Source organism: Podarcis erhardii (genome assembly GCF_964252035.2).
Source record: "Podarcis erhardii genome assembly, chromosome: 2".
NCBI lineage: Eukaryota > Metazoa > Chordata > Lepidosauria > Squamata > Lacertidae > Podarcis > Podarcis erhardii.
Window position 1 is genome coordinate 83596290 of NC_138498.1, and position 23207 is coordinate 83619496.

Genomic DNA, 23207 nt, shown 5'->3' on the forward strand with positions numbered 1-23207 from the left:
ATAAACTCCTCAAAGTTTGACATTCTTTGCAATGATTTAATCCTCTTTGGTTTTCAACACGTTTAAGTAAAACATTTTTATTCTGAAGAAAATAGGCTACTGAAGAACTAACGGCTGTTCCCCACTCCCCTGCATGTAACATATCATTTAAGCATGAGGATAATCAAGAAAATAGTTTCGTTTCAGTGGATTTCTTATTCTCAAAGAGATGTCTGAGGCCACTTCAAATGTGATGAATTTTCTACATAGACATAATGCATGCAAATTACGTGTGTTGTAGTTATCCACAGCAAAAAGAGAAAAAGAAAAAGAAAACTAGTGTGGGATTTCTCGTGTCTGATGATGTGCAAGTGGTTTGCAGACTGCCTTTTCTACACAGAAATGTTAATAATGTAGGAAAATCACCATGTTTGAAGCAGCCCTGGGTTTAAACATATGAGGGGAGCATTTTCTACATAAGTAATACATACATTATGCACAAAGGGTACTGTCTACACATAGCCTCCACTCATTTCAGTGGGAGCTTGAACAAGGTTCCATTTGGTACCTAGAGAATTATGTCCATAACGTTCGATTCAGCTCCCTTTGAAATAAACAGGAGCTGTTGTACTTTGCAATGTATGTGAATTGACCCCTTAATCTTTACAAGGCTGGGCTCTATATGGAATTCCAAGCACTTCTGAGTGTTCATCACAGTCTGCCTGATTTGTCACTCCAAAGAGTAATCTACCATTAAGATGTGGCTTCAAGGGGCATGGAGACAATGATGTGAAAAGGGTCTTGGAACTCCCAATGGTGCACACCCCATTGAATCTGGTACAGAGTCTTGTGTATGCATGAAGGCTTTTGCTATTGGTTATGAGATAAAAAGAGACTTTCCACCCTTCCCATAGCCAATAGGAGAAATGTCTCACAACAGAAGATTAATAGACCAGCTATGCCAGTTCACAACCAAAAGAGAATATATCTACACCACAAACTTAAAGCACCAACATAATAATAATATAACCATCATTGGGAGACTCCTCCATAGGTCTACTCAATAGATTCAGGGTGGCCAATGTTGTGCCCTCCAGGTGTTGTTGAATTACAACTCTCTTCATCCTTGACCATTGGTCATGCAGGCCAGGGCCAAAGAGAATTGTAATCCAACATCTGAAAGTTGCCATCTATCCCTACAACAGATCATGGTAGGCTCCATGGTAGTTCGAGGCATTCAAGGCATATCCACACACAATGTTATAGTTGAGTTTAAACGGCCATGTCAGGGGCTGTTGAAAGGTGACTCAGCATCTACAATTCTCGCTGGCCCCATCCCAGCTGAATGTAAATGCAGCAAGGCTGAAAATTGCCTGGCATGGAGACAGGAGAGTGATGGGAGCACCAGCTCCACCCTTGCTGGTATATAAACAGCCAAAGAACAGCAGCAACAGCCTTATTATGGCCAGCATACTGAGGTACACAGTTGGGAGATTTTACCACAGTGTGGGATGAAAACAAAACAGCTAGCAGAGAAAGCCTCAGCAAGGTGGGAGAGAAGTAATTGGAAAACTGTGAGTTATACAACTTCACAGCTCTGAGGAAAAGGAAGAAAGTAGGAAATATTTTTTAAGATATTATTATACTGGAAGGCAAAACCATACAATTTGAAAGGTGGTGATGAGAAGAATCCAGGAATTCCTGAAGAAAGGGTGAAAGGACTCACTGGGTCTTCCTCTAAAACTCATTGAGTTAGATTTGGGCTCTGAAAGAACTGAAGCCACTGTAATTCACTGCCAGTTCTTAAGGGAAAGAATCTGCAACATGTCACATACTTAACCTACCATGGTTTTCCTTAAAACAGCCTGGATACTTTGATTTGGTAAACAGGCTAAAGCTGTTTTCAGGAAGCTGAAGCACTCTTATTGCACACTTGGAACTGAGATTGTGAGGATTAAGGCTAAATAATTATCCTATTTGTTGGGAAGAATACATTTTCAGCAGAAAATGTAGAGTAGAGTAAGTACTATATGGTGCATTTAAAATGGTAAGTGTTAAATTGAAAGTAAATTGAAGTAACTTAGCTGAATAAAATTCAGCTTTTTGATTTTTTAGCCAAGATATAGCCAACTCCTCTTGCCAAAGGAATTAGCAATTATTTTCAACTATGTCAACTCAAGTGTTGTAGGGTGACACTGAATGAAGTCTGCGATGTAAATAGGGCAAAATGGATCTAAATGATCTCCAGGAGATCGCAAGCACAAACACATACAAGAAAAAGCTTACACTGGTTTGTTCACATTCTCCTTTTGACAGCTAATTCACAACCATTGTTTGAAAAAAACCAAGACTTTCCTTGTTGCTTTTTATGATCACATCAGTCAAGGGTCATGTAGGCAGTGTACTTAAAATTACCTGGTTGTCATGGCTTGGACCATGGTGCATTTTGGATTTATTGTGGCAATTACTGTGCATTGGGAAACCAATGAAATCTGTTCTCAGAGACTTATGGAACCCGGCAGATTCCTGAATGCTCTGAAGAATTTTCCAGCAGAGAGAGCTAGCAATACTGCTGCGGCCTTCGTAATACTCTGGAATGGGGAGAGGCCATCAACATGATTGCTCCCAAGTGCCCTCTTTGGTGCTGTGGAGCTCACTTTGCTCACTGGTACACCAGGAGCTTATGAGTGATGAAACAGACTGGAAGATGACTAGAAGGCAAGCGACAGAAATCTGAAGATGACTGAACACTGGTTAGAGCACTGTAACTGTGCCTAATATGAGGTGACAAAGAAGGCCTACTTTGGTGCCTCCACTGCATCCTCTACTAGCTAAGAGTGCCTTTTACCAGCTTGGGTTGGTAAGTCAGCTATAGCCATTCCTAGCTCAAGATAGCTTGACATTGGTGGTCCAGGCACTGGTAACCTCAAGACTGGATTTGTGTAATGCACCCTATGTGAAGCTTCCTATGGACTTAACCACCGGTGCATCTTGCAGAAGCTAAATTGTTGACTGGGTATCCTGTCAACTCCATTTAACACCTCTGCTGAGGGAGCTGCACTGGCTGCAAATATGCTACTGGGAACAACTGAATATTGTACTTTTAAAGCCCTAAACAACTTGGGCCCAGGTTATTCAAGGGACTGCCTCAACTCAACTGTGCCCCTCAGATGGGTCATCGCTGACAGCACACTTTGTTTGTATAAGAAATTGGACTTCTAGTGTTGCAGCTCCAGCCCTCTGGAATAAGTCACCCACATTTTTGTTTAAGACTTTTTCAGAGGCGTGACCCAGTCATTTATAGACTATTAATTTTGCACTTGTAGAGGCTGTTTTCCTGTCTTTAGACTTTGTTGGAGTGGTTTCAATTGTTTTCGGACCTTTTACTGTATCTCATTGTTATACGATATTACATTGGTTCAATGGCTTTAGGCTGTAAAGCAGTTTATAAATTTGAAAAATAAAATTCAGCAAGGGACAGGAGAATTCACTTCAAATGTCTATTGGAAGCCCATTCACACACAGGTCATAGTGAGGAAACTCCCCCTCCCCCCCCCATGCTGCCTATTCTGCACAGAACCTCAATTATTTGTTTCTTATAGCTAGGAATGTCTTGTTTAACTGCTTAGAAGCCAGAAGAAAAGACAGGAAGACAAGAACTTTAAGCTCTCCATCTTCTCTTCAGTTACTCTTCTTCAATCAGCAAGCCATGCTAGATCACCTTCAACCAAATTAACCAGTTCCTTGAATAATGCTATTATGTGGATTAAAACACAATGCACATCATATTTTTAAAGGTATGTAAAAAAAAGACTGTTCAGCAATTATTTACAGGCACAAGATGGTCTAAACATTTTTCCAACTAATTTCCAAGCACCTTCATTGTTCCACAAAGTATTCACTGAATGAACTTAACAGCGTACAGTAATCCAAATCTATAATGACACAACTGAGAAATGGAATGATTATATCATTGAACGGTGTGGTCCATAAATGGCTGTGTGGGTTAAATGCATCTCTTTTTCACTGTTGCCAACATCAGTCTTGGTAGCCAAGGCCATCGGTCAGTGGTCAGTGGAATGGCTGCAACCAGTGCTATTTTTCTACAAAAATATAGGCCAGAACTCACCCTGAATGCCTCCCTTGTTCTCTTACAATGGCATTGGCACCCATCTGAGAGGTGCTGGGACTGAGTTCCACTGAGTTCTGGCTGAAAAAAAGCCCTGGTTGCAACTGCTGTGGCCAGTCGAAGCAGGCTTGGGAGAAAGATGCATGGTTGTTTCGGGGTCAAGATCTGTCAGTCTTCAATTGTCCATGCTACAACCAGTGAGTTGAAGCTTTAGTGCAGTACAGTCAGTGTGGAATCATGACCTAAGCTACTAGAAAAGGAGACCCATACATAATTTTAAACAATTGCTATTAAATATATCATTTGCATCTTTCCAGATATTTATAGAAAGCGGGTGTGAGCATACAACCACGTTGGATCAGAGAATTTAAAAAAAATGACTATAGAACATATGGCTTGAATTGCTTAGTATGCCCATGTCTTGGAATATGAATTGTCACAAATTTTATTATTTTACAATGAATACTCAAAACAGAATGTCATGCTTCACTGATCACTGGTTTATAGGAGGAGATGGGGCCATATGGAGGAATCAAAGAGGTCAGTCCTTATTAATGAACTGGCCTTCAAGTCTCTGCATTAATGAAACATCTAATAACACTACAATTTTACTTAAAAAATGATTATTAACATACTTTCCTATTTTAGAGAAGTGGCTCTCCAAGTGATACAACCTCTTGTCTAAGACACATTTTGTGTTTGGGTGTCTTGAACCCTAATTTGCTTGCATGCACAGGGAGTAGCAGAGTTACGTCTCCATATCATACAAACTTACTATATACACCAATATTACATAATTGTGTCATATACAAAGAAATTGAAAACATGTGCTTTATTAATTAGCATGCGATGGGCACTGCTTAGTCTTCTGCCAATGGTACATATACATAAGAACAGTACATCTTAACTTAAAAGAGTCAAAAGAGCCATATAATGATGAATAAATAGAATGAGACAGCAGAAAGATACATGCAATAAAATACTTTAGTTAGATCCTTCAAACTGTATTGATAAATAATATAGAATTCAAGAGAATGTTAACGTTCAGTTCATTATTAGTTAATATCTCGGACTGAGTGAAGGAAGTAATTTTAAACTTGCCTCCTTTGTATTTGCAGTGTTGAACTTAGAAGCTGCATGTTTCTTGTCATTAGTCCTCAATTTCCACAGAACAGCTGGAAAAACATAATCTATCAAATGGATAGCAATGTTTTAATGTAGAACAAAAATAGTTCCTGCAAGGTACTAATTGCCTCAGGGCAAATTCAGGAACTCTAGAAGATATTGTCTCAAACACTATCATCTACAAACCAGTAAAGATGGAAGCTATGGCCAAAATAGCTCTAAACTGGGAGATAGTGGAATGTCTGTTCATTTTGTCCATATTAGTTAGCTATAGATATGCACCAGTAATATCATACATGGACGGAAGTCAACACCAAGGCTCCACTGGCTTCAATTAAATCAAAAGTTTACCTATTTATGGTTTGTCACAAAGGCTGCTTGTCAACTATTGTTGTTGTTGTTGCTGTTGTTATTATTATTTCTACACCACCTTTCATCTGAGGATCAGATACAAAAATACATAACATAGTAACAAACAGAAACAATAAGCCCCGCCCCCAACAGTTTAAAAGACCATAGATTGATTAATGAGCCAAAGGCCTGGGAGAAAAGGAATGATTTTACCTGGCATCTAAATATATGTAATGAAAGCGCCAGGTCAGCCCCCCTGGGGAGAGCATTCAAAAAGTGGGGAGCCACTACAAAAAAGGTCCATTCTTGTGTTGCTGCCCTACAGACCTCTTGAGGAAGAGGCACACAAAGATGGTTGCCTCCCCCAACATTGTGTACAATGAGGATTTCAAGTGTGAAATGCTTTAGCCAGTAGTGTATTAACAAAGCCTTTCCCAACACCACACCACCCAGAGAAAGCAGAGGAAGCCCTGCATATCTTTGCCAAACACAGTTTTGGGATGCTGACAACTGGAGAAGCTCATGGCGCTCTTAAAAAAAGCAAGGACTGCTCCACCCCTACAGAGATGGCAGATATAACGTATTACTGATTATTTATTGCATTTACATCCCACCTTATTTTCCACAGAGCTCAAGGTGGTGTGGTTCTGCCGCTCCTCATTTAATACCCGCAACAACCCTGTGAGGTAGGCTGGGACACTGTGACTGGCCCAAGGTCACCTAGTGCGTTTCATGGCTGAGTAGGGATTAGACCCCTAGTCTCCCAGGTCCTAGTCTGACACTCTAACCACTACACCACACCACACCGGCTCTCAGACCTGTTTGGCCCCTATGCACCAAAGTTTTAAGGCTGGTGTTTGGCATGCTGGAACACAGAGAAGCAGAAGAATCAGTCAGCCAACCTCCCTGCTCTCCTCTCTTCCAAAACAACTAGGTTTTGTTTTTCCTAAACAAGAGAAAAAAATCATCTTCTGTACACAATCCCTAATTACCCTTATTAGTATTTGTAACCCCTTTCCACTCAAGCCTACTTCATGCATTGCTCATGTGGAGAGGGTGTGTTGAACTGCACATTTATCCCTACTCAGTCATGCTGCTCCTCCTTCTCCTGCCTTTTCTATTACTATGTTCAGGGTAGCACCCGCAGTGGGGCGCCTTAGCTAGGCATGGAGGCTCCCTGTGCAATTTGGAAACCTTGTGAAACAGGATTGTAAATTGCAGGGGGCTTTCATGCATGGAGGATTCCTGCTGTAAACATAATCCTGAACACAATGGCAGCCAAAGTGGGTCAGGGGGAGCAGGACAACTTTGTGGGTGGAGCTAAATATGCAACCCTAAGCCCCCATTCAACACACTTTTCCTCTACACAAGAGGAAAGGGAAGCATATATTTTAACCCAATCCTGACATGTGAGAGCTGTGTGAGGCAAGAGAGAATCGACTGTGCTGGGCACTGCCCTTCACAGTCTCAGCATAAAAACTATCTTTCCCCCTCTACTTATCACAGATAAACCACATTTAACACAAATGTGAGTGGGTTGTTGTTTTTTTCAAAAATCAAATTCATGCTAAAGGAAAAGTCCCAGAATATAAAAGAAGTGTAGAATAGCAAAAAAAAAAAAAAAAAAAGGAGTATATCATGGTCTCTTCCAACTCTGCAATTCTGTGATCCTAATCCTGCTGTAGCAGTGATCTGCAAAAACATGTTTAAATATATATATATATATTTATATGCTGCCCTTCCTTCCCAAATGTTCCAAAGAGCTACATGAGAAATTAGTGCTAAATGAAGTTTTAAGTGAAGTCAGAATTTCAATATTTAGACATTTTGTCCATTAAACTGGCACTTGTTTCGGTTTAAAAAGCTACAATATTCAGTAAATGCTCTTACTAGGGTGGGCCCCTTCTACTCTTCTTTCTACTGCAGATACATTCGTTTCTTGGTATAGTGTGGTAGACTGAACAATAGACATATTTTGCCTTGAGGCAGGACATTGGATTTGGTCACTTTTTTGCCCTGCCAATTAAAATAAAAAATAAAAGTGAGAAATACAATTGTTTGTGGGAGTCTGAGTGTAAATTAGTTGAATTTATGGTCAATTTTAACTTTTAATTTTCATTATGAAGGGGGGAATCAATAACAGTACAAGTAATGCAGCAAAGGAAGAGGAAAAGATCATTACACAATAGGCTCACAATGCCGACCACAATGCTGAACCAAAAAACCCCCACATTGAATTCAATGTTCTTTCTTGCCACAGCAGCTGCCAATGTCAAGTTTACAATTTGGGTTTTATTGTTGAAAGAACTTAAACAGCAGTTTGAGGCCTACCATTTGGCAATGCCGCAATACAATTCTGGATGTTCTATATGCTCCCCTAGATGAAAAACTACGCTACACTGGCTCTGGTCCAGAGTCATATTAAATCAAAATACTTTTATTTAAATCAGTATCATTTTTGGCTTTAACAGGCTAAAAGCCAGCTTCTACGGCTTAACTGGGTTATAGGACCGAGATCTAAGGGGGAGGAAGAGTTAGGGACAGTTCAAAGAATGCAGGATGCATATGCACTGGGATGTGAGAGTAAGCCTGATTTTAATGCACCCTCTCCGATTCTGTGCAGAACCTTTGATATAAATCCATCACTAGAACCTGCTCATGTAATCCCTCCAGCACAAGAAAGCTTCTCAAGTAGACATTTATGCATATAGACAGGAAAAGTTCATCGTGATGGGGAGAGGGTGCACACCTGTGACTCTTAATCTCATAGTAGTAGGTTCAAGCCCCACGTTGGGCAAAAGTTTTCTGCATTGCAGGGGCTTGCACAAGATGACCCTTGTGGTCTCTTCCAACTCTATGAAAGCTCCTGAATATGAAGTAAGAAACTGGAAATCATTTCACGTGGAATAAAGTGGGTTTTAAGAGTACTCATGAATTGGATTAATATCAGGCAATTTATATTCTGCTGCTCAGGACTGACCTGCTGGAAGCCTGAAGGGCCCTGCCCTACTTCTCTCCACCTGCCTTGGTGGACTGCTGCCGCTGCTGCTGGGCAGAGGGGCCTCCTATTTTGTTTTGTTTTTAAATTGCTTTTATTTTTTATCTATGTCATTTTAAATGGTGATTGATATTAATGCTGTATTCTTAGTTTTAGATTTTATGATTTATGTGGAAATTGTTTTCCATTTGGCTGTGTACTTTTTGATGTGTTTTATTTATTGTTTATGACTTTTGTTATGTTGGTAATTCTGTGAATCTTGTCATGTTGTAAGCCGCCTTGAGCATTGTTTTAACTATGGAACGGTGGCATACAAATAAAATGATGAATGAATGAATGTTCAGCAGCGACACAAGCATGTAAGTTGACAATGGTCCAGTTGTCACATTGCCGTAAACCATACTTAACCAGTTACCACGAACTTGCCAATCTGAGCCCCATTGCTTCTCCCTGCTGGTGTAAGGAGGAGGGGGGTGGGAAATCAAAATTCCTGACTTTGCATTATCAGGGCTGAGTTTGTTTGTTTGCTCGCTCAGATAAACCAAAATCAGTAAGCCAAGAACAAATCTTGGCCAGAGATCATGCTTTCTTTGGGGTGAAATGAACAATGGTTCCTTTGTTCACATTCATAGCAAACCATTAACTCGGCTCCTTTGGGAGGAATGGTGGGATATAAATTCATCAGAATCATAGAGTTGATAGGGAACCCAAGGGCCATCTAGTCAAACCGGCTGCAATGCAGGAATCAATCCTAAGGGCATTTGCCTCCACTCCTTCCCCTCAGGAAAATCTGCAGTTTAGTGCTAAATCAGAAGAAATAGCAATATGGTTTTCTGCTGAATGCTTTTTGTTCTGATTTAGGGTTTCAAGGGGAAATCGATGGGGCAAAGTCAAAACTGCTTAGAATCATGTTCAGAAAACCACTTGGTAGGCATGGGATAAGCGGAAGTGTGGATGAACCCCAAAGCATCCCTGACAGGTGGCCATAAACAATAACAAATAATTAACTCTGGTTTACTATAATGCATGAGTAGGGCCAATGAGATGTGGGATGGGGAATGAAGTTCATTCTGTAAGAGCTACTGCACCCATTTCCCACCTACTAAAATCATCTTGCTGCAGACGTAATTGTAATTTAATTTAATTTTTTTTTGCCAAAATACAAGATGTTTTGTTGGTAACTTATCTAAAAGTATACATATGGCAAAGTAGGAATAAATTTAGACCTTATATGAGAACGTAAGATCTACCTAAAACTAAATGTAATTACAGGCTAATTTTGGATAAATTAAAGTGGTGTGTTTTATGAGGCCTATTATTTCCTCACCAGGACATTAAATTTTCATTACAACTGTGGAATTTGCTCAAATACAATGAAGAGGAATAATGCCCTAGTTGCACATAACAGAAATTTTCCTTAGAGACATGCCACACCTTCCACCTGCAATTACAAAACACTATGTAATTTAAAAACAGGTTTCTATAATACAGCTTTAACATTCTTTCTGCCTTTTAAAAGGTACAATAATTTTCATTATCAGTGTAAATCTGTCTCTAAGATATAAAAATGCTTTCATTTATAGACGATATATCTATGTAATACATTTATATATAATCGTCTATGTGTCTTGCTGTTCCTCAAATTACTTATAATGACTGTCAAGTTATTCACTCAGATTCATTTGGGTTGAGTGTTGTTTCTGGCATGGCACATCTGTTAAAGCAAGTTCTAGCACACAACATAATAAGATGTGTTTGTTTGTAAGGTGCCATTCGACGTTTTATTCTTTGCATTGTTGAAACACATGGAACCAGTGCTTTTTTCCCTAAAAACCTGTTTAGGGGTGCTCCCATTTTCCTACTCATATTGAAATACTGCCCCTCAATGAGGCCAAACTTAGGTTCACGAAATGTTTAGGGGTATGCGTACCCCCAGGGGGGAAAAGCACTGCATGGAACTAAAACTAAATTACGGTATTTAAACTTAAGCAGCAAGAGTGTATTTTCCTGTTTTAAAAAGGCACACTGTGGTAAGTGGCATCTGGGTACATTTCCATGGGAGAAAGTCCCATTGATATCAGAAGCTCTCTCCTTCTAGCAAGCATGTTTGTGAAAGCCATTGTGGTGTAATGATTAGAGTGTTGGACTAGGACCTGGGAGACCAGAGTTCAAATCCCCACTCAGCCATGAAGTTCGTTGGATGATCTTAGGGCAGTCTCTTAGCCTAACCTACCTCATAGGGCTGTTGTGATGATAAACTGGTGAGGGGGAAACCATGTACATGAGCTCCTTGGCAGGGGGGAGTGGTTTATAAAACGCAATTAATAAATAAAATTCAAGTGTTTGTGACAACATTTTAAAAGGCTGCTATAAGGAACATTTAATGTTGCGACGTAGCAATTCCCTGTCTGCTGCCAGAAACCTACCACACTGCATTTTTTATAACACAAAGAAAATAGACAGTAACTATTTATTCTTCATTTAAGATATTCTGAATAACATTCCAGAGCTTAAGTTTAATTTGAAGGATCCACTGAAGTACTCCATGAGTATAGCAGTAAAATAACAACGAAGCCTGATATCTGCATGCTTTCTTACACTGAAGTAGTTGAGGACCTGAAGGCACTTCAAATTTGATCGCAAAACTTACTGATCCAATTTCTAATAAACACAATTTCCCACAAACGTTTGAAAATATAATAGCCTTAAAGTCCGCAAAGCTCACTTTATTTCAACACAACGCAAATGAAGCCATCATTGTTTTGCAAAGCTCCACAGAGGAAGAAGGACAACATGGTGGTGGTTAAATGGATCCTCATGCTTTCGTATGTTACAGCGGACACTTTCTGAAATGACTTACTGGATTGTACATCTGATTGAACAACTGTTCAGCTTGCTACATTGCAAAGTTGGGAAGGAATGAAGCACAGACAGGAAAAGAAGGAAAGATCCAGGAAAACAGTATTAGCTCAGCAAATCCAGCACATTTGCACAGAAGAACTTGGAATTTTATTTTTTTAAAGTAGAAATTTAAGTTTCTAAACATTCTTTAGTGCAAGTGAGAGGCACTGGGGGAAAATAAATGTTGACTTTGGCTCCTAAAAAAGAATAGCTGGAGTAAGAAATCTAAGGTTTGTGTTACTTTCCCTTTCTCAAGTGAAATAACCCATGAAATACAGAAAGCTGTCCACTTTTGATGATACATTAAGTGCTGGTCTCTAGCAATGAATCACTAGAAGTGCTTTTGGCCAAGGCTGCAATTTATCACCAAAGCTTCAAAGATGGTAATAATAAAAGATTAATTAAACTTTATCATTAAATTTATGGCCTTCCTTTCATATTAACACAAAACTGCATTTCAGTTTTATTTGAATTCTGAACAGTACAGTTTGGCAAACAGTAGTGGTGAGGAAATCTAAGCGGCAGCGAACAAAAGGAAGACATTCTGAAGTGGAATAGTCTATAAGGAAGCAAAACAAATGATGCTGTAAGCTATAAACCACTTATTCTAGAGCAGTCTCGCTGAAGTTCTACCACCCTGTGGGACTTCAGCTTTATGATGACCCCATGACAACTCAATCACTGGGGTGGGAATGGGGGGTAGGGTTTGAACAGGATGCCAGTGATTGAAAATCCACAACTGCCTCCATCAAGGGTATTCACTGAGACCACTTCAGAACAAATGGCTTAAGGATTACTTACAGCCGTTAAACAAAGAAAATTCCTATGACTTCTTCATTCATGAAGGCAAAATGTCTATAAAACGAACATCCATTGGGGCATTTTTCTGTTAATGCTCTCATGCCTTTAACACTGCAAGCTTTCTTTTATTAAGCTCTGATCCAAAGAGTCTCCTGAAAATTCACGGATGCAGTGAAGCTGTCCAGATTTCTCCCTCCACTGTGGATTCTTTTGCTGCATTGAAAGAAAGTGCAGCAAAAAGCCCCTCCTTGAATTTCAGAGGAGGCCTCAGAATCCCAGGTGTGAACTGAATCTCTCCCATGGCATTTTTGGCTTTCCCTCTTCATAATCCTGCCTAGTGTGGCCACTTACATCGCCAAAAAAGCAGAGCAAATGCATCATAAAGAGGGCACAGATTTGCACAAAATGCCGCATGCCAGTTTATGTGCACGGATGCAAATTTAGAAACATTTGCTATAATTTAAATAGGTATACATTGCAAGACAGCAGGGACAACTATGGCGAGACGACCTCTATGGTTCAGGAGCTATCTGCTATTGGGCAACTGAAAGGGCTCTGCCCTCCCTTCTGATAATTCTTGATCTTTTAACCAGATAGGCCCATCAAATAGACAATACCTTGAAATAGAGAGCCGACAGTCCTTCATATAGAGGACTGTCATCTGTAAAGTTGGATATCCTAGTGTTCATTTTTAACTGTACAGTATGTTGTTGTTTTTTATCTCCACTCAAGGGAAATGGATAGGTATGCAATATATATATTATTTCAAGATACACTATAGCAGTGTTGCCATACGTCCGGAATTTCCCAGACATATCTGGAAAACTGCTCAACAACTTTCCTGTCCTGATTTTTACTGTTTGAAATATGATAACCCTACAGTATAATATACTGTAATAAAATATGTGAGTTCTCTTGTATAGATTCTGTGTTCCCCTCCCCAAGGCAAGGCAGTTGATATATAATTATGCCAGCTTGAAAAGCAGCAAGGCGTTTTGAAAGCTGAAAGAATTTTGATGCTGGTGAATCGGTTTCCCTGTTTTATCCATTTCCTAGCTCAAAAATATATGAAAAGAAGAACTAGCAGAAAATCAGAGAAAATAACAGGAAAAAGCCCTAACCTCTACAAATTAACTTTAGGCATACCACATGCTTTCTTGATTACACCTTGCTGTTATTGTAGCCAGCGGGAACTAAACACCAGCAGTTGTTGGAAAGATGATCATACTAATTATTAAGGGGAGGCACAAAGAATTGTAATTGAAACTAAAAAGTAAAACAAGGTTCCAGTCCTCATGCCACTTATTTAAAAGTAGGATAATTAATGTGGCAACTCCAAGCTTAAATTCTGCGTAACTCCAAAACCTCACATAATTTAAATCAGGGGGTTCCAGAAGGTGGCCAGGTTGGGTATCTGTTAAAGCCCTAAGACCAGAGAGGGCCCATGGTTGAAATAATGCTGCCATTTTTACTTCACACAGAATATCCAAGATCAGATGTAGCCCAAGGAAATTCTCACTTGCGTGTCCCAACTTTTCCAGGTTAATGGAGGCCACTGACAATACCATGCCTAAGAGGCCCCAAAATGCTGGAGCCAGCACTGATGCAAAAAGGTCAAGATCTGTTATATAGAGATAGCTTACAGACCCATATGCCACCTGATTACTGTTTTCAGGTCGGTTTTCACTGCATAAACAGAACAAGAAACAGGTCAGTTGTGACTGGGCTACTTTTTGTAAATACAGAAGTACTTTAAGTGGTTTGAAGTGATTTGATCATTTCAATCATTCTTTTAAAAACTAATCAAAAAGTGTGTGTGTGTGTGTGTGTGTGTGTGTGTGTGTGTGTGTGTTGGAATGATACGTTACATGCAACTTCCAAAAGCAAGTTTTTCTTTTTTAATGATAAATTTAAAAACATGCTTTTGAAGTTTCATCTGGAATTTATTTTCCAATGTTTCCTGACCCATCACTACTGTGGAATGCAAGTTTCAAAAAACATCTCTCTACCTATACAAACAAAGGCATATCAATACTTCATCACTTTCATCACCAACGAAATGCACGAACTTAGGTTTTCCTAAAAGTTCAAATGGCTGAACACTAAGCATGCAGATCTGTTGTATTTTCTCACACAATGTTTGGAATTTCAGCTAAAATTAAGCAACGCTGCCAAATAAAACATACATTAAAAAGAACTGTTTGAGGTCAGTTATCAATAACAATTCATGTTTCTGTTCAGCGCCTCAAATTTGAAACTTTCATTGTAGAAGCACCTGTTCTTCTCACAAACCAGTGAATATTGCTAAACATGGTTGATGAATAATACAGATTTTTTTAAAAGCAACACTTGGTATAAAAACTTGAGATGTGTTACATCTGTGGAAATCTGGCTCTTTAATGTGCTAAGCATTGTATAGCCCACTATTACAGCCAGTACTTCCATGTCAGCAACCCTGAAGACACTGTCCAAAGACACTGTCCTTTTGAGGCTTTTGAGGCGTCTTCCATTGAAACTTTTGAAAGACTATTGAGAGACTGTCCTTAGACATCTGTTTTGAACACACAGCTTGACAGTCCTCACTACCACTCTGTTATATGGTACATATGAACTTTGATTGGCTTATTCCTATAATTTGAATGATATCATTATTCTATTATATATTCTCTACTAACTATTAGCCTACGTGTTGTGTTTGTATTGTTGTGATGACAGCAACCTTGGGCAGCAGGTGAATGCCACACAGTTGCGCATGCATCCCCTGAGCCAACCTATTTTCTTCAGACGCAGCATTGAAGTAAGGTTCAGCTGAGAACCTGGTCACCTTCTGCATCTGGAATGGAAGGGTCGCCATCTTGTCCTTTGCTTCAGACAGCAAACGGTATTGAGTCAGACCCGCCCAGCAATGAAGTGCAAATATATCATTAGCTTCTGGAGTGAAAGGGGTGGTTTCAGCACATAATTTAACTGCAGCATGCACACACATGCACTTACATTGGTGCACTGGATATTATGCGCAATGCACTGATTTTGGTAGGTTGTTTCATCTCAGATTTCAGTCCAGTTAGGACTGTTTGGGGTTGCATCTTGATGTTGTTTATATATGATTATTATTACCTTTTGGTGTGTTTTTTGACATTTAGCATGCTGCAACCTATCTTGAACTGTCAAGCACTGATCAGGCAATTCAACCCAGAAATGAGGACTGGGCTGTCTCTCCCCTTGCCTGTGACTTTACAAAAGATTGTACAAGTATAATCTTCTGTCCATGTGGTGTACATGGGACCTTGCACTTTTGCCTTGTCAAATTTAATGTTCATATAGTTAATCACTTTGCAAGCACCTGTCCACAATGATGTATGGGCCACACAATAGCCAAATTTAAAGATTTTTTTCCAAGTTGCACTTTCAATGAGAGTTAAATGTGCTTAACTTTGGCCCGACTGTGCCCTTGTTTAAATGATCTATTGGCAACATGAGCCTGTTTACAAGGTGTGGAAGGCAAACATGATGCTGAAACCAAGAAGTATGCCATGAGTTTGTGTTTCAACGATGAACATACACAATACTAACTCACATGGGAAAGAGAAACAATGTATGGTAGAAATGTGCTAACATGATTTCCAAATCATTTTGACAAAATCATTTAGACTAAATGTGATTAAATATGCTGTACATAAAAAAAATATGTTCCCGTATATATTTACATGGCTTTTCTGCTGAAGACAAATTTTTAAAATGGCAATAATAATACAGTATTATTATTTTAAAACTGCCAACAGGTTTCAAGCTTAATAAACAAACACATTTCCATTCATTAACAGTAGTTTCGACTCAAAACTAACAGATGACATATTTCACTGCAGAAACGCAGGCATGCATTGGAAATAAGATCTGTTGTTAGTATTTACCTTTTTCAGTTGTGCTTCTAGCTTACTACACTCCTCCTTCTTTTGCTCTATGGCTATTTCTAAAGACTTTAACTTGGAGTCTCTTTTCAGTCCAGCCGAAGCCAATGATGATGCATGTTCTTTGAGGTCAATTAAGCTAGACTAAATACATGTAATATATATAAAAGAGACAATTGAAAGAGAAGGTTACCAGAAAACATAGAACCAATTTTTAATCCCTACTAAGCTTTTTACAGCGGGCTTGGAGACTGTGAGGTGCCGTCCTCTAAAGCACAGCTGCAATTATGTTCCAAAGCACATAGGTAATGAGCCATGGGTAGAAAGCCATGTTTAGTCCCTGCTGCAAAGAGCTTAGAGGAAATCAACAGCATAGGAGCATAGCGCCTCTGTGGGCACATGTAATATATATACACTGCCCACTTACCCTGCTTCTGGCCTAACTGAAAGTAAACTGATGATCACGGACAGTAGTGGATATTTATTAAGTTCAGTGAACCTCTTTTGATTCTTTACTGGGGCTCTTCTCTCTCTAAGCAAGTGCAGTGGACCCACTTTAAACAACAACAACAAAATATGGGCTTCTTATATTTATGTGGAGTTGCAGACCTGCCGGTTTACAGGGGAGACGGAGGGGGCTTCCAATTTATGCAGATATCTCAGCCTCTGCACCAACACAACGGGGAAATATTAATACATCACTAATATTATTAATCATTAAGCAGAACATACATTTGCAAACACAGTTGTGGAAAAACCATGGATTCTGACACATATATATATATATAACAGCAAATATTTCCACTGCAGCCTCAAAAGAACAATCTCATAAACACGCCCAAGTACTAGCCACCTGGAGCAGGACATAATTCTAGTGCTATCACATTAAGTCTGAGAGGCATCTTCATAGTTTTGAATAGGTCCAACCAACACAGTGACACAACTTTAGGCTTGTTCGTCTCTGGTTCTTTCCAACAGGGTGCGATTATACAATAACTTTCTTAATGTGTCTCATCTCCCCTTTACTGCTATTATCAGTTCTCAAAGGACAGGATGGTAGGGCTCAGCATGGGCGTAGCCAAGGGGAAGGGGACACAATATTTACTGAAAAGCATGGAAAGTACTCAATTAATTAAGGTCCCTCCCCCCCCCCAGCAGATGCCTGGCCCCTAACAAAAATTCTGGCTATGCCTATGGGGCTGAACGAAAAAATTATAGTGTGACATTGTTCTCATTACCGCCATCATTTACATGCCACAGTATGTTATTCAAAGAACTTTGCATATGTTATCTGTGTAATCCTTACAACAGTCAGTCTTATGAAGGCCATCTGCAGCTGAGAGTGGAAGGGGTGAGGTGGAAGAAAAATGCCTTGGCTAAGGCCACCTAGATAGTTCATAGCTGAAGTGAGTTTTGAATCGGGGACTTCCTGGGTTACAGCTACAATTAGCACAATCATGCAAAGCAAAGTTAAAAAGATAAGGACAGAAATGAAGTAACCTTTAATTCCTGGAAGCCTCTGCTGGGTCCAAATTGTTTCTCTTCCTGGAATGGCATGTTTGAAGCCCAGCCATTATTAAATTATATGTAAAAGTTGGAAGCCCAGAAATATGGTTGTTTTGGAGATATTACATCCCAAATGATTTAAATATATTTGCTTTCACTTGAAACATCTCACTCTGCAACTGTAAAACTATACGCAATTTTATTCACAGCAATACAAATATTCAATTAATTGCAAACACTGACCTCTTTTTCTGTTAGCTCTGCTTGCAAAGCATTAACTTTTTCCTTCAGGTCTTTGTTTTCTTTTTTAAAGGATTCAATTTCTTCAATCCTTTCACGGTCATCTCTTTCCCTCTGCTCCTTTAATCGCTCTATAATTCTCTCCTAAATAGTGAAAACATGGTTACACTTTATAACTTGAACCAGCAGCTTGGAAAATATGTGACACCACACACACACACACACACACCATCCTTCATCTGAGGATCATAGGGTGGTTTACAATATAAAACCACAAACATACGTAACATTAGCCAAAGGCCTGGAAAAAGATGAATGTTTTCACCTGGCATCTAAAGATATGTAATGAAGGCACCAGGTGAGCCTCTCTGGGGAGAGCATTCTACAAATGGGGGCTTATAAGAGGCTCAAATAATAAATTCCTTTTAAACAGTCATTCTGGATTTGCTGTCATTAGAAGAACATCAAAAATGAGGTCACAATCCAAGAAACTGCACACTCAGCTCAATGCATGTACGTCTGGCTTCACAAATATGACCTATTGAGTTCAACACAGCCTATCAGCCAGCATGCTGTGGTTTGCCAAGTGCTTGAGAACACCCCTCTGCTTCTGAATTCCTAGACCAGCAGTGAATCTGCTGAGCCACTAGTCTGTTTCCATGCAGGGCAGGCAAATTGTAGTATTTGGCTTGATGGGTCACAAACTGTGCATCCTACCTTGTCAAATGACCTTTTGATTCCCTACCCCATCCACAATATCATCTCCCTGTATCCCATTGTAAGTCAGTTTTGAAAAGGGAGTGTTGATCTATAAATGGTTTTCCTAGAAGGACGTAAGCTTATGTTTCCAGTGCAACTACCCTCTTCTCTCTTCCTACTGGGCAAACAACTGTTTTCAATATACAGTGGTACCTCAGGTTAAGTACTTAATTCGTTCCGGAGGTCCGTTCTTAACCTGAAACTGTTTTTAACTTGAAGCACCACTTTAGCTAATGGGGCCTCCTGCTGCTGCCGTGCCGCTAGAGCACAATTTCTGTTCTCATCCTGAAGCAAAGTTCTTCACCCGAGGTACTATTTCTGGGTTACTATTTCTGGGTTGCTATTTCTGGGTTAGCGGAGTCTGTAACCTGAAGCGTATGTAACCAGAGGTACCACTGTACTGCTATCTCAGCCTGAGCTAGTATCGTATTATGATACTCTCTGACAGGAGATGTACTCATGGGTAATAATAATAATAATAATAATAATAATAATAATAATAATAATAATTTATTATTTATACCCCGCCCATCTGGCTGGGCATCCCCAGCCACTCTGGGCGGTTTCCATAGAAACCCAAAATACATGTAAATGTGTAAATGTAAGCTTCATTTCAGAAGGTAGCAGTTAGTGCACACTCACTTAAAAGGAAGTGCAAATATTTGTGTTTCTCCAATAAGCTTAGTTCTTTTCTACTGTAATACAATATAGTACATGACATGAAAGTGCTTTCTGTTATGTATGGGAAAAGCTGGGCATTGTGCTACATGTACAAATATATAACTAATGTTTAATATTATTGTGAGATTTTTAACATTCAAGAGAAGACATTTATTTAACCAAGTAATAAGGCCTCAGTCAAGGGAATTTTCAAGCATACACATTTGGAGCTTTTTGACATAGAAAAATAATCAACTCTAAGACCAATGATCTTGAGATAGATCTTGAAATAAGAATGTTGATATAGAACAGGTATTATTAGCTACTGCATTTTAAAAGCTTTTTTTTTACAGAAGAACTGGAAGTCCTTAGGTTGATAGCAATGCTGAACTGCACATAATCCTGGTTCACCTTCTAAAGTAAGGCAAATTACAGCACTGACAAATTTAGATATACTTTAGGCATCCGCTTGAAGTCAAACAAAGTTTGAGAGTATTCATTTAACATATGATTATTACTGGATATTATCATAACATTAACCCGCATCTCACCCTGTGAGGATATTGAGATGGACCATATGGATAAGCCTGGGTTCCTATACACTTGATTCCTGTGTTGTCTGAAAGCTCAGAGTTCGCTAGTTTTGCAGGAAAATCATTCAAGGCTCCTAGGTAGCAACGATGCTCAACGTCGGAATAGAAGCTAACTGTTCTTGTTTTCTTTTGCCTGTCCCAAGTTAATCACTGTTCCTGTTTTTGCCTTTGAAAGATGCCTTGTTAAAACATTGGATAAGGGTTTCTAGATTTCTCATACATGTGTTATCTCTTGAGTCAATGCCTACACTTGAACGTACATTACAGGTACTGGGGGATATTAACTATGAACACGGGAGCCCATCCCTTTTCACTGCCTGAGGCAAAACTGAAGGTGCTGCCTCCTCAGCAGTCTTACCCTCTCACCAAAGCCTCGCTTACCAAGATCGCACAGCAGCTTCCAGAAAAATCTCACACGATTTCTGCGAGCTCTCATGAGATTTCTGCAAGATCTCATGAGATCTTGCCTGAAGCTGCCTTCACTGCTTCTCTTCCCTCCTCTGGCAGCAGGGGAAGGGGCAGGGGCAGCCAAGGAACCCACAGGGGCTCCGTCTCATGGGATTCCATCACCCAAGGCAGCTGCCTCAGTCTGCCTCATGGGCAGGCTAACCCTCACAATGCCTATGATTGCCCTGACATCTCCACAGATTGTGGAATGGGGAAGAGAATAATGCTATGCTTATTTGGAAAGTTAATTCAGACTGTTCCTTTAACAGGTCTCCTCCTGCTCCAGTTTCAATACCCTCAGTCCCAAACCACCCCTCATGGAAGTTGTTGGTCTTCACCTTCTCTCTCACTGTAGCTTCTAAGTCAGTAGTGGCCAAACTTGGCCCTCCAGCTGTTTTGGGACTACAACTCCCATCATCCCTAGCTAACAGGACCAGTGGTCAGGGATGATGGGAACTGTAGTCCCAAAACAGCTGGAGGGTCAAGTTTGGCCATCACTGTTCTAAGTGAACAGCCTTTCTCTCTCTCTCATTAGTGCTACACTTAAGATTGCAAAAAACAACAACAGATATGGGCAGTAGAGTCCACAGCCATGGAAACTTCATGTAGGAGAGTGAGGCATGAGGAAATGTGTCACTTTAGTGTTTATATGGGCAACACAAGTGTCAGAGCCACCCTGGGTCCCAGCTCACAAGAGACCAAAGTCCAGTCCAAGCTATATACAAAAGGTTTTATTGAAGATCATTGTCCTCATTACATCCAAACTCCGTGGCTCCGCATCTGTTACCCTTAGATGTTAGAAGTCCCCTCTGAGTCCGTCCCTCCCCTGCACCAATTTAAGAGGCTTGTACTGCTCCACCTTTTCCTCTCTTTCCTTTTCCGCAGGGTCTTCCTGCCCCCCTGTCTTCCCTCTTTCCGGGACTCCCCAGAGGCTGAGTCTTCTCCCGCCTGCTCCCCCCTCCTTCGTGCTTTGGCACCAGGCTCCTCCTCAGAGCTCTCCTCATTTCCGCGCGCCTCTATATTTGAACTTGGCGCGCGTACGTTGCCTCTGACCTTCCTTTCTACAGTTACGCTGCTCTCGGTACTACACTCCTCCCTTTCAGGCAGGACGTCTTGCTCCGAACTCCTCCCCCTTCCTCCTTCCTGTCCTGCTCTTTCTGACACACTGGCAACTCCCCCCCCTCTACTCCGTTCCGACGGGGGAGCTGGTCCCGCTTTGCCACTCCCACTGGGGATTCCCTCTTCGTTCCCCTCTCTCTGACTGATTCCCTCTCTATTGCCCCTTGGCCTGACCAGGGGGGCTCCCTTCTGGGAATCCTCTGATTCGCTAGACGGACTTTGGGACAACCTCGGCTCGTTGTCGTCCTCTTCCTCCTCGCCCTCGCTCTCTGTCTCCTCTCTCCCTAAAACCCTGACATCCATCCCCCCCTCGAAGCCCCCCCTTCCCCCCTTCCGCTCATCGGGTGCAGGTTGTGGAAGCTGCCGCTCTTCGGAGGCGGACGCAGGATACAGATTCTGCACCTCCATCTCCTCTGTTTGCAGTTCGTTGTACGAGTGTTCGAATTCGGGTTCTTGACCCAAGGTGTTCTCTTCTCCCTCCTCCATTGGTACCTGGTCCGGTGCTGCCTGCCAAGGTCCCGTCAGCCATTTCCTGCGCCAGTCCTCCTCTGGTTGCTCGTCCCACCAATAAGAGGGTTCTGTGTCCACCCCCGAACACGATCCCCTGGGCGAGTTGGAGTCCGGCGACCTTTCTTCAGCTGAAGAAAAGCCGTGGAAAGTGCTGCCTGAACATGTGGGCGTAAAGAGCCAGTCATCAAAGTACTCGGCTGGCATGGGTCTATGAGGGAAAAGGGCATGGAACTCGTCTTTTAAAAGAGGTTCGTCTAAGGCGTAGCCCGGCACCCAACCATTGGCACTGACTGGGGCACCCTCTCTGACTAGAAAATATTCTACTCCCTCTTGCCCCCATCTCGAGTCCAGGATCTCTGTGACCTCGTTGAGTGGTTCGGCCCTAGGCGCCCTCTCCCTCTCCTGTGACTTAGTGTGTTGTTGCGTGACAGTGTCAGACTCCTGAAACCTGTGCGGTGCCTTGTAGGGAGTGAGCACCGATCTATGAAAGACCGGGTGCACTCTGGAACCTTCGGGGAGGGCTAGTCGAAAGGCTACAGGGTTGATTTTAGCCTCCACCTGGTACGGCCCTAACTGCCTGTGCCCCAGCTTCTTCTTGGCCAACGACTTGGCTGGCATCGCTTGGGCCGCTAACCACACCCAGTCCCCCACCTGGATCTCCTCTCCCTCTCTCCTGTTTTTGTCAGCCTGCACCTTATATGCTTGCTTGGCCAGCTTTAAATGTCTCCGCAACTCTTCGTGCACCTCCTGCAGCTCCGCTGCAAACTGGTCGGCTCCTTGCGGCACCCCCTCTCCCGGTGCCACGAACCCCGGGAAGGTTCTGGGGTGACGACCATTGTTCGCGAAAAACGGCGTCACCCCCGTGGACGCGTGCTTCGTGTTGTTATAGGCAAACTCTGCCATCGGCAGGTAGTCCACCCAAACTGCTGGTCGCTGGTTGGCGTAACATCTCAGGTACTGCTGCATGATCGCGTTGACCCTCTCAGCTTGGCCGTTGGTTTGTGGGTGTCTCGCCGACGTGAGGTTGATCTTGACGTTCAGGATACCCAAAAGCTTCTGCCAAAAATTGGAAACAAACTGGCGCCCCCTGTCGGACAGGATGGACTGCGGCAGCCCATGCACCTTGAACACGTGATCGATGAAGAGTTTGGCAGTCTGTTCCGCCGTCGCCACCTTTGCGC

At 41.3% G+C, this 23207-nt stretch overlaps 1 protein-coding gene across 13 annotated transcripts in view; it reads right to left on the reverse strand.

The window, feature by feature from the left end:
• The window catches only part of ERC2 (ELKS/RAB6-interacting/CAST family member 2), a 539768-nt gene that overhangs the window by 287702 nt on the left and 228859 nt on the right, over nucleotides 1-23207 (reverse strand). For 8 of the 13 annotated variants that reach the window (XR_014153136.1, XR_014153137.1, XM_081848847.1 and 5 more), the window contains 3 exons: nucleotides 17942-18082; nucleotides 16196-16336; nucleotides 11443-11478 (listed from right to left, as the gene is read on the reverse strand). Coding sequence is in view for 11 of the 13 variants with exons in the window: in XM_081848847.1 (XP_081704973.1) it covers nucleotides 11443-11478; nucleotides 16196-16336; nucleotides 17942-18082 (318 nt within the window). In the remaining 2 variants the exon portion in view is untranslated. The remainder of the gene's footprint in view (nucleotides 1-11442; nucleotides 11479-16195; nucleotides 16337-17941; nucleotides 18083-23207) is intronic. The other 5 variants (XM_081848843.1, XM_081848842.1, XM_081848851.1 and 2 more) reach the window with 1 other exon arrangement.